The 17384-nt window shown below is 40.6% G+C and overlaps 1 protein-coding gene across 1 annotated transcript; it reads right to left on the bottom strand.

Annotated features, from left to right (window-relative positions):
- Positions 1 to 709: 709 nt before the first annotated feature.
- On the bottom strand, positions 710 to 16546 carry ssrp1a (structure specific recognition protein 1a). Its single transcript, XM_004545489.2, has 18 exons — positions 16404 to 16546; positions 15521 to 15600; positions 13672 to 13857; positions 9812 to 9917; positions 9446 to 9639; positions 9242 to 9342; positions 8564 to 8693; positions 8355 to 8458; positions 8033 to 8161; positions 7698 to 7919; positions 5574 to 5646; positions 3061 to 3193; positions 2915 to 2960; positions 2694 to 2826; positions 2430 to 2597; positions 2190 to 2284; positions 1903 to 2074; positions 710 to 1167 (listed from the first exon to the last, which is right to left on the bottom strand). Exons 2-18 carry the CDS (start codon positions 15572 to 15574, stop codon positions 1099 to 1101), a joined length of 2115 nt encoding a protein of 704 aa, XP_004545546.1. The 5' UTR covers positions 15575 to 15600; positions 16404 to 16546; the 3' UTR covers positions 710 to 1098.
- Between the last annotated feature and the right edge of the window lie 838 nt (positions 16547 to 17384).

The raw sequence follows: 17384 nt of genomic DNA, 5'->3' as shown, positions 1-17384 counted from the left end.
GACAGACACTCTCTCTACTTTTAAGATTAGACTTATAACTTTAGCATATAGTTAGGGCTCCTCTCAGTTACACTGCAGTAGGTCTAGGCTGCTGGGGGATCCCCATGATGCATTAAGTTTTACGTCTTCAGTTACCCTTCTCACTCACATTTTTGGTTTGTTAACATGTGTTAACCTCTCTGCCTTTAATCATTAGTTAATGTTAATCTCTGTCCCCCTTTCCAGAGCATGTCTTTGTCCTGTGTTCCTCCCCTCACCCCCAACTGGTGGTAGCAGATGGGCGCTCCTCCCTCAGCCTGGTTCTGCTGGAGGTTTCTTCCTGTTAAAAGGGAGTTTTTCCTTCCCGCTATCGCCAAAGCACTTGCTCATAGGAGGTTATAATATTGTTGGGGGTTTTCTCTGTATTATTGTAGGGTCTTTACCTTAAAATATAAAGCGCTTTGAGGAAACTGCTGTTGTGATTTAGCGCCAAATAAACAAAACTGAATTTAACTGAATGGCTGAAACGGTGTATGTAAAGAAACTTTTAAACATTCTAAACAATGAATGAATGTTTACATGTTGTAAATAACACTAAATGGACCACATTCATTAAATGTGCTTTACAAGCTACTTTACACGCAAACGGCAGCAAGCAATCTCTCAAGGTGACCGTTTGACCATCAGTTCAGAATCTTTTTCCATGAGGATCAAAGCACCACCAACTGAGTTTTTATTGAAAATGATTCATTTATTTATTTTGGCCTGAAAACATGACACTGGAAAAGTCAAAGAAATTCCCGTACATAAATTTTGCATCTGCTAACTAACAACCCCTGCAATCATCGTGCTATGTAACTAAAACATATATGCCCACTGGTTTGATGGAAAACCCTTCAGTATTTCCAAAAGGTATGCCAGCTCATCATCAAACTACTCAAATATCATTACATGGTTGAAGAGTCAGTCACAAAAATGTGTTTGTACTCATAAAACGAACCACGAAGAAGCAAATACAACTCAAGTCTGTTAATTTGTCCGTCAGTGTGGTATCAGCAGAGAGAGTATAAACGCTTGGTCCTTGGTGTGTGTGTGTATACGAGGTGGAAAAGTGTGTCTTCAATCAGACTCTTCCTCGGAGCTTGCAGGTGTTGACACCGCCTCTTCTTCTTCCTCATCGTCTGATTCCTGTTTAGAAAAAAGAAAGAAGAACTCAGTGTTTACAATCATGTCAGAACATGAAGGAGTGCTTTAGTCTAAATGAAGCAGTTTCACTATGTTTACATCAACAATTTCCATTGATTTAATGCGCAACGCTCAAGTTCTCTGATTGCTCTCTGCATCTGTGTTATCGAGAAGCGAATAAAGCACATTTCTTTACAGTTAACTCAAACTGCAGGCAAAATCTCAACTAAACAGGAAAAAGCAAGTCATCAAACACTGCCTCGTAGCTCTATCGCAAATATATTCTAACAGAAACTGCAAATATACACAGACATGTTCAAGAAAATTCTTAGTCTCCTCATTACTGTTTTCTTTGCATTTGGTTAAAAATGCAATATAGTGATACACAAGATAACAGGAGCTTTCATTCTCACACTCATTAGCTCTCTATTGCCTTCCCTCTCTCCTACCTGCCATCTTTTTAGTAAGCGGGGTGCTTCAGTTCCAGGTTTTCCCTGATACACTTCGTCCCGCAGCTGTCCCTCAATCAGCTAACGGGATTTAAAGGTTTCTCCTCCTGAAGAAAATGTCTACTTCTCACTGAGCAGCCATCAGTGTTTTGACTTTTAGCTAGATCAAACATTTCCATCGCATTGTGGTTTCTGATTAGGTAAAAGAAACTAAAAGTCATCCTACATCATTCAATAAGAGTCTGAGTCTGTTCTGTCTGATGACGGCATTTACAGTCACTGGATTTACCTTCTTCCTCTTGGACTTGCTCTTGTGGTCAGAGTCTGATGAACTCTCCTCGCTGGTCTCGATGAACTCTCGGCTCTTAAAGCTGTCGTTTCCTCCCCGCTCCTTGTCCTTGTCTGCTCCGGCAGACTTCCTTTTCTTATCGTCCTTTTTGCCTCCAGACTTTTTACTCTCCCTAATGGGTGAAAAGTGGAAGAAAATATAACAAATTTAGCCATTTTTCTGCATCAAGACTTCAAAAAACAAAAACAAAAAACCAAAGAGTTGACTTATTTTGTTGCAGGCCTTACTTCCTGGGGCTGGAAGTTGCTCCTCCGCTCTCTTTGTATTCTTTCTTTGCTTTATCGTACTGTTTTTTCGCCTCGCCTGCCTTTGCTTCCCACTCCTACAGAAAACATTCTTTAGAGGTTTCTCTACACATTTATTCTGGTTAATTAACATACTTAAGTGGACAATAGATGCATTTTATTCGTGTGTATTTTTTTTTAAGTTAAAAAACCAAAACTAAAGCAATTTCTCTTAACCCTCACCTGCTTCTCATCTTTGCTCAGCTGTCTCCACATCTCTCCCGCTTTCTTAGAGATCTCTGTGATGGAGATGCCGGGGTTGTCCGACTTGATTCGCTCACGGCTGGAGTTGAGCCAAAGCATATACGCACTCATTGGTCTCTTGGGTCCGCCAGCATCCTTCTGCTTCTTCTGCTCACATTGAAGATAAAAAGGAATTGAGTAAAGAAATGATTGAAACTGCACACCTTTATGTACAGTGGTGGCTTATTTTAGCCCTTCTCTCGCCTCTTTTCGTGGCTTTCTCTCTTTTTTCTCCTTCACCACTTTGGCTTTTTTGGCCTTTTTCTTCTTTGCACTCTCATCTTCGCTCTCCTCTCCTCCTTCACTGCTCTCGCTTGCTGAGGCATTGCTGTCATACCTGATTGAAGACAAGGAGACGCCAGTAGTGTTAATAAGTGTTAATAAGCTATCATATCATCCAACTACGTTTTAGGAGAGTCACGTACTCTTCTGCAATCTCTTCATCTTCCTCTCCAGGGTTGAAAGACTCATCTGAAGAGAAACAAGAAAGAAAGAAAAAAATATCACTATCCAACGTTCCCCATCTTCTGAGTATGCTCGCTATCCTGTCATATAGGCAGTCATTACTCACCACTTTCACCGTCTGATTCGTCGCTGTCGTTGCCCTCCTCCCTGATCTTGCCCTCAGCCTTCATCCTTTCCAAGTAAGCATCGTGTTGGTCATCATCTGAGTCGCTGTATTCATCAATCTTGCCCTTCATGCCCTGGAAATACACTACAGGGTCAAAAAACAAAACAAACAGACAAAAAACAAAAAACACAGTACCCACGAGCCTCTATCTACTCTGAGATAAAGTTAGCCACCTTTTCCTTATTGCTTAGTTCATTAGCAAAAAACAGAAAAGAAAGAAACATCCCACTAGGCATTACAGATATTGCAACTGCTGTTTTTTTCCAGCATGTTTAAAACCGCCAAATATTTAATGTACAGTGCTATTAAATCAGCCCGACACATGACTGCAACTTAACACATCACTTCGGCCCTTTTTGCTAAATAAATAACTTAATTATCAGAAGTAATTTCAGCTGATCGCATTTCTGTCACAAAGAGAATATAATGCAGGTTTAAAGGTTTAATCTGAGGGGGCAGCTAGCTTATTAAGAACAGGAAATGGGAAGAAAAACATTTTTCCTACGGAAAATTTTTAGCTTTTATGCCAACTTTTTTTCATTTCCTCTCTAGTTCTGCTGTTTTTACTGTTGTTATTGCACATTTCATGGTTTAAAACATGAATGTAGATTTTGGTTTGGAAAAATGAAGCCGCTGCAGAAGTGCCTAGAAACCTGCATTATTTGTGATGGCCACCAGAGGGCAATAGCTGTGGGGGGGAAGCGCACACATACAATAAAGATTTGAGATCCTATAGCAGCCTATGCGAAAACAGCTTTTTGACTCAACCTTTGAACACATTTTGCGAAATCTTCTTCACACCGTAGAAAATTGTGTTTAAAAATACCCTTAAATAGAAAAAAAAAGCAGTGTGTTTTTGAAGGTGTGGCTACCTTGTGACTAGCAGGTCTCTGCTGTACAAGAGTCAAATGCCTCTTTTCCACTAGTACCTACTCGGCTGGCTTTTAGAGTTTCCATCAGGTGGTGCACTTGGTACCAGGTACGAAAATGTGACGTCAAAAGACTGCAAGCCCCGATTGGCCAGTCAATGATGGCATTACTTGATGAGTCATGAAAGTGACTCTTTCAGGAAAGGGAAGAAAGAAAAAAAAAAAGAAAAAAAAAGAAGAACTTCCATTTCTGAAACTCTGCAACGAGGTAAATGGCTGCACAAAAATAAACACCGTGGTCCTCGAGTCTGAAACCCCCACCACAATGGAGCAAAAGGTATACTATCACCCCTAAGTCCTCCATTATTGTGTCGTGTTTGTGTCATATATAAATAGTGTTGCAGAGTTTCGGACGCGTTGCTATAATGACCATCATACTGCGATGGCACTCAACTGTAATGGGAAAAAACCCCACCAAAACAGAGTAGAGTGGAGTCAAGTCGGTACTTGTGGAAAAAAGGCACACAGTGTCACAAAGATCCACCACAAAATGCCCAGCTTTAAGATGTGACTTCAGAAAATAATGGGTGATGTCATGGTGGCCATGCTCATCTTATCTAGAATTTTAGGTGGTTCAGGGCTTTTTTGGTCCATTTCTGAGGTCTTCAAACTTCTGGATGGACAAAAATTTAGTTTGCCAGGACATGGAAAGGGTTAACATGAGCCAAAACCATTGGACACTGTGATTCTAATCAATTAAATGACTCATGTTTGCATATAAAGTGAAGTATAAGACCACACAAAATCTTAGCTTAGCATCTTCTTCTTTAGCTTGAGGCTCGCTATGCTGTAATGCCATCCTGGAAATAAAATTCAAACTATTTTCTTCTTCTCCATCTGCACGCATCCAAGTCCACCAATCGACAGACAAACAGGGAGGCTGCTACTTGAACACCAACAGGAATTAGAGAGGAGCTCCATTAATTTTCATTGACCTCTGCTGACCCCATCACCACAGAAACAGATGGGATGGCCTCGTTGAAAGAAGCTCATATATGTCAAAGACCATTGTAGGTAATGCAATCAGCGTCGCCTTTGTAAGGCAGCAGTCTTGATGACAACTGTACTCAGTGTTAAAGCACACCAAAAGCCCCCAGGCCACACATTAGTCAGCACAATGCAAACACACACACACAGAACGCGCGCACACACACACCAACCCAAAGAGGTATTGGTCAGCGCTCCCTCACCTCCATGTCCCATGATTAGTCATAAATCACTCAAAATATCTCAGGTTCAACAGCAATCATATTGGTAATGTCAAACCAAATCAAGATCATTGGACGCCATCCTCAGAACACGCACACACATACCAGCAGCACGCCATGCAAGCAGGAAATCACTCCAGACCAATAAAATCAAGTGCCTAATCCACACGTGACGCCCATGACCATACCCACCTTCTTCTACAGGTGTACAAGGACAAACACAAAGGAGAAGGGCAACAAGCATCAATATCGGGGATAGAAATATGATCAAACTTAATGTACAAACTGAGAGGTGTTTCAGTGACTTGTGCATTACCTCTTTGAAACCTCTGTTCTTGATGTTGAGCTTCTTAGCATTAACAAAGTCAAAAAGTTTGCCGTACTCCTCTCTAGAAGGGAAAGAGACAAAGTAGGAGTTATTTATTTTAAATTAATCAGAATGGCTTAACAATATGATCAAAAACCAAATGTCTCACAAGCCTCAATTCAGCATCTAAAACTGCAGAGCTTCCCCTGCCCTGCAATGGGATGGCTCTGAAGCTGAACGTCCTTAAAATAAAAGAACTCATAATGGACTTCAGGAGGCACAGACAGGTCCACTCCCCTCTGATTATAAATGGAGAACGGGTGGAATTTGTCTCCACCTTTAGGTTTATGGGCACTCACGCCGATCTTATCTGGACCCACAACACAAACGTGGTGGTAAAGAAGGCCCAACAGCGGTCCTGAGGAAGAATAACCTGGACCAGAAGCTGCTGCAAATTTTCTGAATTTCATAAGTCATGTTGTTTAGACCCTGTGGCAAAAGCAGCACCCACTGTGTTAACCTTTCCAATCTGCTCCCATATGAGAAATACATTATCACCAATTTAAATGTGAAAACGGTTCCTTCTCTGAAGTTCGATTCTCATTTGAATATACTACTGTCAAAATCAAGCCTCAGCTGTCCACATGCAATCTTGAAACATTAACATGCTTTTACAACATATTGTCTCGTTTTGATTACGGCAATGCAATGCACATGTCTCCATTTCTCGACTACAGCTGGAGTAAAATGCTCTCGCTTGATTTTTTAAATCAGGTTAAAGCAAGTAAGAGCACATAAGCCCAATTTCAGCTTCCCTTCACTGGCTTCCAGGTCATTTACAAATCGATTTCAAAACCCTTTCATTTGTTTTTAAGTCTCTTAATGGTGGTGCCCCATCGTTTCTTTTTCTGATCCAGCCAAATGTCACACTGGTTCTCTCAGGTCAGTAGACCAGCAAACCTGTGGTTTGCCATTGCACATCAAGCAGGCTCCTTTTCTTGTTGTTTTTAAATCCCTTAAAAGCACACTTTTACTCCCTGGCTTTGAACCCAGTGTGAGATGTTGACTGTGATTTTAAGTTATATTTTATGTACTCCTTTATTGTTTCACTTCTACAGCTCTTTTGTGTTTGGTGTCTGTTACCTTTTGGCCTGTGCTTTATTTCCTTTATTTATGGTTTTATTTTTCAGCACAATGGTAACCTCTGTTGTTGTTTATAAAAGTGACATTATAAATATGTAGTATGGCAAGTTGTGCTGATGGACAACGATGTCGATGATGGCTCAGCTGTCTCCATTGGTCAATTATGATATAGGTTCAGATGCCAAAATATGGAGACCCTTGTCCACCATTAATGCATTCAATTAAGATATTTCTTACTATGATATTCATAATAACATGAATCTGTCTCAATCCATCTCAATATTGCTTCATATTTCATCTCCACATATACTCATTTGTAAGACATTTCACTGGCGATCCCACATGGGGACAATCAGACCATGGCAATCACCCAACCCTAGAGTCATCCATAGGAAATGCTCATCCTCCTCCATATTTTGGCACATGAACCTATATCATAACTGAGCTCCTGTCTGAGCAGTACAGTGCTGGCAAAAGCTATAAACAAAATAAAAACATGGTATTAGCAAGATCTAAATTTATGAACAACATCCTTGCTTCAGAATCTGAAATTACCTACTGTCCTTCTTTTGATGGGAATATAACCCTCCGTGTAGGCACTTAACTTAGGTTCCAGCAGCTTCATGTTAAGCTTGAGTTTTGTAGTATATGGCACAAAATGAAATGAAAGTCTGACAACTCTAATGCAGATGATGACTTTTAGTGCTTGGAAGGATCATGTTACATTAGTGGCGATAAGATGGAGATGCTGAATCAGCAGCGTGGTCAATGCAAACAGCCAGAAACCAAAATGGATTTACTCTCATCCTCTAAAGTGAGTTATTAGAAGAAGAAAAAAAACCCACACAATGTGAACGAGTGTGCCAGAGTGAAAATCATGCCCAGACTTGTATATGAATGAATATTCCCCCAGCATGAAACACATATCCAGGATACCTTTGTGTTTTTATGATAGGTCTGCTCCTGTTAACAAAACCTCTCAATGCTCACCTCTCAATGCTGCTAAAAGTGTACTGGTTCCCTTGCTTGGTCTCAATCTCAAAGTCAAAAGAACGTGTTGTGGTGGTGCCTCTGGCAAAGTTGACACAAGAGATCTCTTCAAAGCGCAAGTGAACAGGGGGCTTGTGGACGTAGATGAAACCCCTTTCCAAAGGATAGAGGAGGCCTGAGGATGCCTTGTAGGAGCAGGTGATGCACTGGGCTCCTGAGTGTCTGAGGAGGAAGAGATCAACGCCCAAAGAGTGACACAGTTATACTTAATTTTGCAAAAGAAAAAAAAAAAAAAAACAGTGTTTTTGAAAAACAGAAGTATATGAGATGCCTACCCTTGGAAGTTTCCAGGTACTGTGATTTTACGGTTGACCAAGGCCTTCATCACCCTGCTCACCATCTCATAAAGAGATCCTGACATGAACTTACTGAGTTTACCCTCAAAACGACGCTCCACATCTTCTCTGTGACACACATGGGAAAGAACAAAGTTTAAAACCTTAAAATTAAGTTTTGAGAGTTTCTAAATGATGCAAAGAACTGTTTCTACTGACACTACTGACTCAGACCCTTGGTTCCCCCTAGTGGACACACGCTTTACAACATTATTCTTCAGTCAAAATTAGCTGAAGCCAATCTAGGTCTAGATGCACTCACTCGCTCATGTTGAGGGTTAGGCTAATATCTTCTTCCTTGGAGAAGAGCAGAATGAGAAAGTGATAACGTGTCTGCCCCTGCTTGATAGGAGGATCCAGACTGATCTATAAAGAAAACAAAAACGCCACAAAGAGAAAGCAGGTCAGAAAATGGGAGCATTAAATGCTAACACTGTCAACAATAAAAGTCACACAGAAAAGTTCACATACCACAAAGAACATCTGCCTCTGATCCTTGTGTGGCAGCAGGAAAAGACGGAGGACGGTGGTGTAGGGAATCTTGTAGTCGAACGTTTTACCGTGCAGGTGAAGAAATGTCGGGTAGATACGGATGTCATATCTGAAGAAAGGAAAGTTAACTGGTTAACTCCTAATGTGAATAACTAACTAATGTGAATCATATAGTGAGCTCATAAGTGTGACTTCATGAAAGTGCAAGGTTTATGCACGCTTTATCCAAATATACAAAGGCCATTTTATTATTAGGTATATCAGCCTAACTGCTTGTTAACTCCAATATCTGAACAGCCAATCACCTGGCAGCAACTCAATGTACTTCTGCATGTAGACAATGTCAAGATGACCTGCTGAAGGTCAAAGGTAAAAAAAAACAACAACAATTCCCTGGTGTGGTTGGTCTCAATTTCTGCTGCGACATTTGGGCGGTATGGTCAAAATTTGGTGTAAACAACCTTTAAGAATGGATCCAGTCTGCCAGTTCAGGCTAGTGGTAGTGTAACAGTACGGGAATGTTTTCTTTGTACAATTTGGCTCCCTTAGTATCAAGTACGTTCAATATAGTGATAAACTGGCCAATTTTTTGGTTTAAAATCAAATCAGAAAATCGGTAGGTGACTGGATTTGGGTGCTCAAATGTCAATCTTTTACCTTCCTCTGGGTGTAAGACACTGCAGCTCTTTGAAGATACACACAGCGTCTCCTGTAGCTTGGATCACATCAGCCTTAGATAACACATTCTGGGCAAATGCCTGAATGAAAACACACAGTTTTAGAACTACTGTAAACAAAAACAAAGAAAAGCATAAAGAAACCAAACAAACAAAAAAGCAGAAGTAAAGCATCCTTTGTCACCTCCACGGGGTCTTGCCGTTCATCAGACTGACTGGGTGGGACGTAGAATCGGACCTCCATAAGGGAGACTTCTGTGTCGTCATTCTGGTGAAACTCCAGAGTGACTTCGTTCTTCCCTGTGGCACACTGGGAAACGTTGGACAGTGGGATCTCAAACGCTGTGTTGTCATTGACTTCGAAGGATAACAGTGGCCCTGTGAAAGGCAGAAACAAGACAGTTAGGAGAGAAACAACTGACCTCATCTTCAGAGCTCTCTGAGTTGATGTTAAACAGCAAACTAATCTTAAATTGACTGTTGATTTTCACCTCACTTATCATCATCAATATTTCAGACATTATTAGTGCAGTGATTCTGAAAAATTTACCTGAAAACTTGGCCGTTCCCCAGTTCCAGCCCTTCACACACATGTCCTTCTCTGTCAGCTCCACCTTGTAGTTGGCCTTGAAAAACTCTGAAATCTTCTCAAAGTCCTGGTGGGGTGAGCAGAAAGAATAACAGTGGGAAAAAAGGTTGACAGAAGAGAAAGAGGTGAAAACAAAAGGAAGAGAAAGCCTCAAAGTTAGCAATGCCGTCAAAGCACTGGCTCCACATGGGTCAAAGCTTATAAAAACACCACCTAAGAAGAAGGAGGAATGGGATAATTAATCACAACGCAATTGTAACTATGTCCGCCGTTTGGGCCTCTTGGGAACACAGGAGATGAATGTAATCCATCCACCCTCTCTGTCTTCTTTCCCTCTACACCACCACTGACAATCAGCCTGTTTATTTATCCTGCAGGACCCCTTACAACTGGAAAGAAATCACACAGAGCGACAAACACATGGTCAATCACACACTCTCTCTCTCCCTCACACACACACACACACACTCTCTCTCTCCCTCTCACACACACACACACACACACACACACACACACACACACACACACACACACAGTCCCAGTAGTGCAAACACATGTGGAAGTGATTGTGGTGTGTGAGTGTGTGTAAGGTAGAATGAGACTCTGTGGGAAACCGAATTTACGCACCTGGATATCTGCCTGTCCATGAGGTTATTACAGCCAATTAGAGCCCAGAGATTCAGAATTGTGTGTTTGTGTGTGTGTGCGTTGAAGTTCATCAGCATGTTTGTTGACCAGCATTAAGGCATTTTTTAGATAGGAGAGCAGGCGCAAGCAGATGTGTAAATTCATAAAATCAGAGTTTGTGCAAGTTCTCATCTCCTCGATGAAGCTTTGGCAGATTTGTTACTGCCCAGCTCATGAAGTTATAATAAACACAGACCACCAAAAGACAGACACACACACACACACACACACACACTCACCCAACATGACCACCCTGTCTGCCTTTTATTAGTACATTTTAAATCCCTGCTTTTCCAAAAGCCTTCATCCACTTTGTTAAAAGATTACTTTCATTATGTCAGTTGGATATTTGCTTTATACAGTTTACTAAGACTAGGCTTAAAAAATAAGTACGGGAAAAAAATTAGAGTTAACCGAAACTATTTCAAACAATGTATTACAGAACTAAGTAAAATAAAATAAAAATGTAGAGCTAAATCTCTTTAATTTGACTCAGTCATTGTGGTCAAATCTTTCATCATGGCCAGTCTGATGAGGTGGTTTGGTGGTTATGTTTATTGAGACTGGGATGTCTACATGACTGTGAGTCAAGTGTTTGTATTGCAACTCCTGTTCTCAACTTCTCCCTGGGAAAAAATGGAAAAAAAAAAAGTAAAAACATACCCATAGTAGTAATAATGATTATGATTATGATTATAATAATAATAATAATAATAATTATTATTATTATTAAGATATCTTTAGTGTAAAATCTAAACAAGCAAACTCTGGAAACAAAGACTAAACTGAGTAAAAAGTGAAAATTACAACTATTATATAAGAATCCCCCCCTTGCCATTTTCTTCATTTAAAATCTTTTCATAAGGAGCTCTTGTACAGCTGTCAAGCAGCTGTATAAAGTACTGTCAACATCTGGACTGAAACCTCAAATACTTGAAACAACCACTCAAACAAGATTATTTTAAACGGAAAAGAAAAAGTGAGCTTTCAATTAGGACCGAACCTAACAATTATTTTATCATTGATTCCTGGAACAATAAGGATTAGGGCCGCCCTCCAAAAACATTGTACCAACTAATCAGTTGATGACAAGAGTCTTGTTTTTGTTCGGTTGTGCACAGTCAAGTCCACCACAGGAAGTGGCTACAGAAAGACATCGACCGTTCATCGATGCAGTTACAGGCGGGATGTCGAGGCTTCTTTTGAGGAGGTAAAAGACACTCAAGAATGTCCAAACTCTGCAGGCATCATTTGTCAACATTAAACACGGTTTATCTAACATTAGACAGTCAGCATCTTGCTTCTCTAACATCAGACACAAAGTTTCCTCATGAAGCACAGAGCGAGCGCTCTGTTTTTTTAAAGGCTTGCTACTATCTTACTTTTATGTGCTATGCAATGTTGCCCTGCATTAACAACGTTACTTAAAAGATTTTCAGCCCTGAAACGATTTTGACATAATCAAAAACAACATAGATTGAAACGAATAAATTAATGTCAAACTGCAAGACCTTTACTATTATAGTCTGTTTAAAAGGTTTAAACTTAAAACATTTGTATTTGATTTGGATCTTTGTGTTTGATTTGGCACAGACTTTGCCAAAATCAACTAGCCTTGCAATCCCCCTACGATTGGTTTTACATGCATTTATAAATACATGTTTTTAAGCACGTGTGGCTCAATCATGTTTATATGTAGGCACCATCAAAGGCCAATTTTAAGCCAGGAAAAATCCTGTAGGAGGTACAAAGACTAAGCAACTCATTATTTGAACTAACAGCTGGCAGAAAAACCTTTGGGCAGTGCTAGTTTACGCTATAAAATCTCAAAAAGCTGCAAAACAACAACATAAATACTGAGGTGTTGTCTTGCTCTATCCTAACACACAAACAAGCTGCGTTAAAACAATACTGAGCTGTGATTTAAACGATTAACTACCTATGAATTGTTTCTGTTACCTGTCAAACTATTTCAACTTTACATGCAGGGTGGAAGCCTTTAGTACCTGACAGTTTGACGCATGAGGCCTAAACACTTTTGAACCCCAATAGTAAAATGCATCCACAGTGGGCTGCTGCATACATTCAACACCACATTCGCAATGTCAGCAACAGCGTTATGGGCCAGCTGCACTCTAAACATGTGAGTGACATGAACATAAGTGAAATCCATGCTTTTCTACACCTTCTGCTCCTCCACATGACAGTTACAGGTCAGCTATATAACAGACTATCTGGCAAAGATTCACCATCTTGCTCAAGAACGCTTCACAGGGACAAATGAATCAAAGAGTCTGCTCCGCACGCCAGCAGCTAAACCTCCAGCCAATTCTCGATTACCGACACTAACCGTGGGATAATAAACAATGACATCACGGCCTGCGCTCCAGGTTGAGAGGATCCATCTTGAAAAAAAATACGCTGATTAACCCCAGGAGACAGCCGCAGACTCCAGGTTAATACCCGCTCCTCCATCTCAGAGTTGTACTTGTGTGTTGACATTCCCCACACACTCAGAGCAGCAGGGAAAAGGCAGAGCAGGGGAAAAAAATGGAGTGATAAAAAACAAACACGACCACAATTTTTTCTTGTCTGTTTTCTGAGCCAAATTGTTTCAGTGGATTGATATAAACACTGACTCACATGAGCCGATGATTACACTGTTTATGGAACACACATGCTCGTGCTCGTTTCCCTCATTAATCCCATTAGGAGCTTCGGGGAGAAGAGCAGATTCATTCGCATACTTCTGACACACACGCACCCTCAAGTGGTGGCATTTTCGCAAGATGGTAGTGTTTTTCCTGAGGAAATGTCAGACAGGGAATGGAAGTTGTTTATCAGAGGTCCCCTTGCTTGGGTTACATCCCTGGCTATAAACACAGCGCTGAATAAACCAGCAGTGTGTGTCACTCTGAAATATTCCACTGCTGCCTTGTTCTCCTCCAAGTAAGGTAACAATTATTTCCCAGAAACGGAGAGAAAAGATTTAGATCCCAGGAAAAAAAAAAAAAAAAAAAAAAAAAGGAAGAGAGAGACAAACTTCAGAGACTGATCAGAGATATGAACCACACACACACTTACCCAAATCTACAAAACAACCTGGAGGCATGCAATGTGCATCCAGAACTCACCGTGTCCCTGAAGCCATCATATTTGTAGACGTGTCCCGTGCTGGTGCCAAGTTTGATGCCATGGCCTAAGCACACCCGCCTCCACTGGGCCAAATTGAGCTCGCTGGCAGGGATGCTATCCACCTTCCCCGTCTTGCTGCTCTTATAAACCACATTCTGCTTGCTGAAACGCAGCCGTCCGTCATTCTGCAGCGAGATATTGAAAAATGAAAAACTCAAATATTTTATACATAAACTAAAAAACACTGGTTACAGCTTTCCAAATGGGAGCTTGCTCACATCATAACATTTATTTTTTAAGTTTGATGATTAGTTTAGATTTAGATTAATTTACAAAACCAAAATCCAGATCTTCTTATTGTTTCCGTACTCGTGGGCATGGATACCCTCTTTACAATAGTGATTTTACAAGAAAAAAAAAAGAAGAGTAAATGTCTTTTCAGCAAAACAAAAATTCCACAGCTGAGCCGATGACAGTTTCATTTTTTTTCACACTCATGGCTAAGAGTCAATGCTAACAGCATTTAAAGGCATCTTATTTTTACTAGGTTGTGTAATGATACAATAATACAGTGCCATAGAAAATAATTTTCCCTGTTTCTGACTTCTTAGTATTTTGTCACATGTTTCAGATCACCAAATTGTAACATAAGATAAAAAAAAACATAACCCAAGGAAAGACAAAATGCAATTTTTAAAATGATGATTTTAATTATTAAGAAAAACAAACAAAAAACTAAAATATCCAAACATATCTGGCACATCGTAAATCATGAATTAACTGCGATTAACCACATTTTTTGGAGAGCTGAGTTCAATGCCACACCAAGGCCTGATTACTGCCAGACCTGTTTACTTAAGAAATCACTTAAATAAAACCTGTCTGACAAATCGTAGTTGCCTAAAAGATCCAAAAAGCAACACATCATGCTACAGTGAACAGATGAGAAACGAAGTAACTGACATCTATAAGTCTGAAAAGGCTTATGAAGTCATTTTAAGGCTTTGGGACTCCAGTGAATTACAGTGAGAGCCATTATCTACAAATGGAGAAAATCTGGAACAGTGTTGAACCTTCCCAGGTGTGGTTGGACTATAAAAATTACTCCTAAAGTGCATCAATGACCCATCTAGTAGGTCACAAAAGAACACCCAGAGCATCATCTAAAGAATTGCAGGCCTCACTTGGCTCAGTTAAGGTCAGAATTCATGACTGAACAATAAAAAAAGAAAAGAAAAAAAAGAGACAAAAATGGCATCCTTGGGAGCGTTACAGGGTGAAAACCACTGTTGACCAAAAAGAAAACGAAGGCTCCTCTCACGTTCGCCAAAAACATCTTGATAATCCCCCAAGACTTTTAGGAAAATATTCGGTGGATTGACCACACAAAGGCTACCCTTTTTCACTTTTTACCAGAGACTCCTTAAGGAGAATGCCCATCTAAAACAGCACATTTGTGACTGAAAACCTTCCAGTGTGGCAGATAAAACAATACTGCACAATTATTGCTCCCAAGCAGGGCACAACCAGTTATTAGGTTTAGGAGGTAATTGAACCAGGGCCAGGCAGGTTTGGGTGGCTTTGTTTCCCTTAATAAATGAAATCCTCATTTTAAAAACTGCATTTTATTTTAAATTTACTCAGGTTATCTTTCTCTAATATTGACATCTGTTTGAAGATTTGAAAAATCTGAGTGACACAAATAGGCAAAAAACAAAACAAAAAAAGAAATCAGAACTGCAATTAAGAGCACAGGAGCTGATGTTTGTCTGCGATGCCACTTCAAAAGAGACTGTAATGAAGACCTGAAAGAATTTGAGAGCAGAGCTGCTGGGTGAAGATACTTACCCAGGAGCCTTTAACCTCCTGGTAGATCTCGTTGAACTCCAGTGTGTCTCCCATTTTGGCTACAGGCGATGACTGATGCTCTACAGACAGACAGAGACGGAAGAAACGGCACTAAATACAACCAAACATCTACAACGAGGCTTATGTCACGCCTGGCTTTAAAACCATTCCCAGATTGTGGCAAGGTGGGGTCTGCATTTTGTTGTTGCTCCTCACGGTGGGAAAGTAGTGTGGTGTTGATGAAAACATGAGCAAGCACGCAGCGACTGAGCCAAAACACCCGAGAGGCAGAAAGCAGCCATCCTGTGAGTGTGCAAACTGTAAAAGCAGCTTCGTGTTGAATTAGGGTCTTTTCGTGTTATTTAATATTTCCGTTTATTAGTGTTTAAAAAACTGAGTGAAGTTCTGAGCCAGCTAACAGCTAACTATGAACAATTAAAAGAAAGCTCTGCCCGGCGAAAGTTTACGAATATCGTTATCTTATGGCGTGAATGTGTCAGCGACAGTTGGGTCTTTGTGTTTCTCGAAGCAACCCTTAACTATCATCCATGCTGCGCCACTAACAATAGCTAGGCTAACTTCAATGGCACAGGGTACGCTTCTTTTATACAACGATGTGGGACAGTTTCCAACTGAATCCTCAAATTGAATACGGCACGCGCTAGAACGCCGCCCGCTCGGGCTGGTCCTAAGTTAAAATCCAGCGCTCCATCAGCACTAGGCCGGTAAAAAGAAATCATGTAAATATTTGGGGTTATTGTAACAAACGACGTAACTCAAAGTAATTAATTGTGCGCCACGCACTCCCTCGTTGCTTATACATATCAAAAAATTAATTTCTATAGAAGCGAGAATGCAGAGTTTAAAAAAAATCAGGTCTTACTGTGACAGTGCTCAGCAGCTTCGCCTGTTTTCCCGCGTGTAGCATCGGGAGCTAGTCACAGGAAACACTCATACGGTGGCTCGTATTTGCTTCCGGTTTTGAGACGTTACCCCCTTCTTCCTTTGAATCACTGAGGTGTTTGGTGGGTAGTAAATTACAAGGATTTGAAGTGGTTTGAAAGCTGAGGTCTGTGTGAAACTTGGACAATAAAACAAAAAAGCCCAAAAACATTTTGTTACGGAGTCTGCGCAGGACAGAATGCGTTGCAGTAACCGCTCATCACCACTGGGTGGCACAGAGCACAGGTAATGAAGCTAGTATGGCAGCCTTTACTTAGTGCCAAAAGGTTTAATAACATAGTATTAAACACAAACTATAACAATACTGATGGGTTTATTTTTTAATAAATTACAAAAAAGAGTCAAATAGGAATATTGCATCATTCTAAATAGTTATTTAGACTCTTATAATACGACATATGGACAGAGATAGGAAGGCCCCGGATCAAATAGGCTAGTACGCATGGTCCAACAAACCTTATTGAAAACCTTAAGGCAAAAGGCACAGTTTGGCCTTTATTTCGTTTTAAATCAATTTAAGAAAATGCAACATAAGGCAACCAAACAGAAATCGGCCAAATAAATGAACCCTCTTCCCCTTCAAAACAGGGCCTCGGCAGGCCTGAATTAAATCGGGGCGCATTTAAGGCCCTTATCGTTTGAGGTGAGTTTAAAAGTGCATTTTCACATTCTCACACACACACACACACACTCTCTCTCTCTCCCTACATCAGCACACGAGGCTGAAACAAACCGCCGAAGCTTTTGGCAAAGTCCTTGAGGACCCCCTCCTCCGTCTCCTCCACCTTAATCCAGCCTTGAGGATACACTGTCAGTCCGTATAACTAGACTACTTTATTCAACCACATGAACCGGTGGGCCTGACGGATTTTGAAATATCTCAGCGATTACGAAAGAATTT

Source organism: Maylandia zebra, linkage group LG2 (genome assembly GCF_041146795.1).
Source record: "Maylandia zebra isolate NMK-2024a linkage group LG2, Mzebra_GT3a, whole genome shotgun sequence".
Classification (NCBI taxonomy): Eukaryota; Metazoa; Chordata; class Actinopteri; order Cichliformes; family Cichlidae; genus Maylandia; species Maylandia zebra.
The sequence above is the reverse complement of the archived record's forward strand: the minus strand, read 5'-3'. Positions and strand labels throughout refer to the sequence as shown.

Excerpts from the sequence above, each read along its gene's own strand:
- ssrp1a (XM_004545489.2), bottom strand. The coding sequence starts at position 15,574 with ATGGGAGACACACTGGAGTTCAACGAGATCTACCAGGAGGTTAAAGGC. Across the intron at positions 8,459-8,563 it reads AGAGGCAGATGTTCTTTGTG|ATCAGTCTGGATCCTCCTAT; the intron begins GTATGTGAACTT and ends TTTTCTTTATAG. Across the intron at positions 8,162-8,354 it reads CTAACCCTCAACATGAGCGA|AGAAGATGTGGAGCGTCGTT; the intron begins GTGAGTGCATCT and ends TGTGTGTCACAG.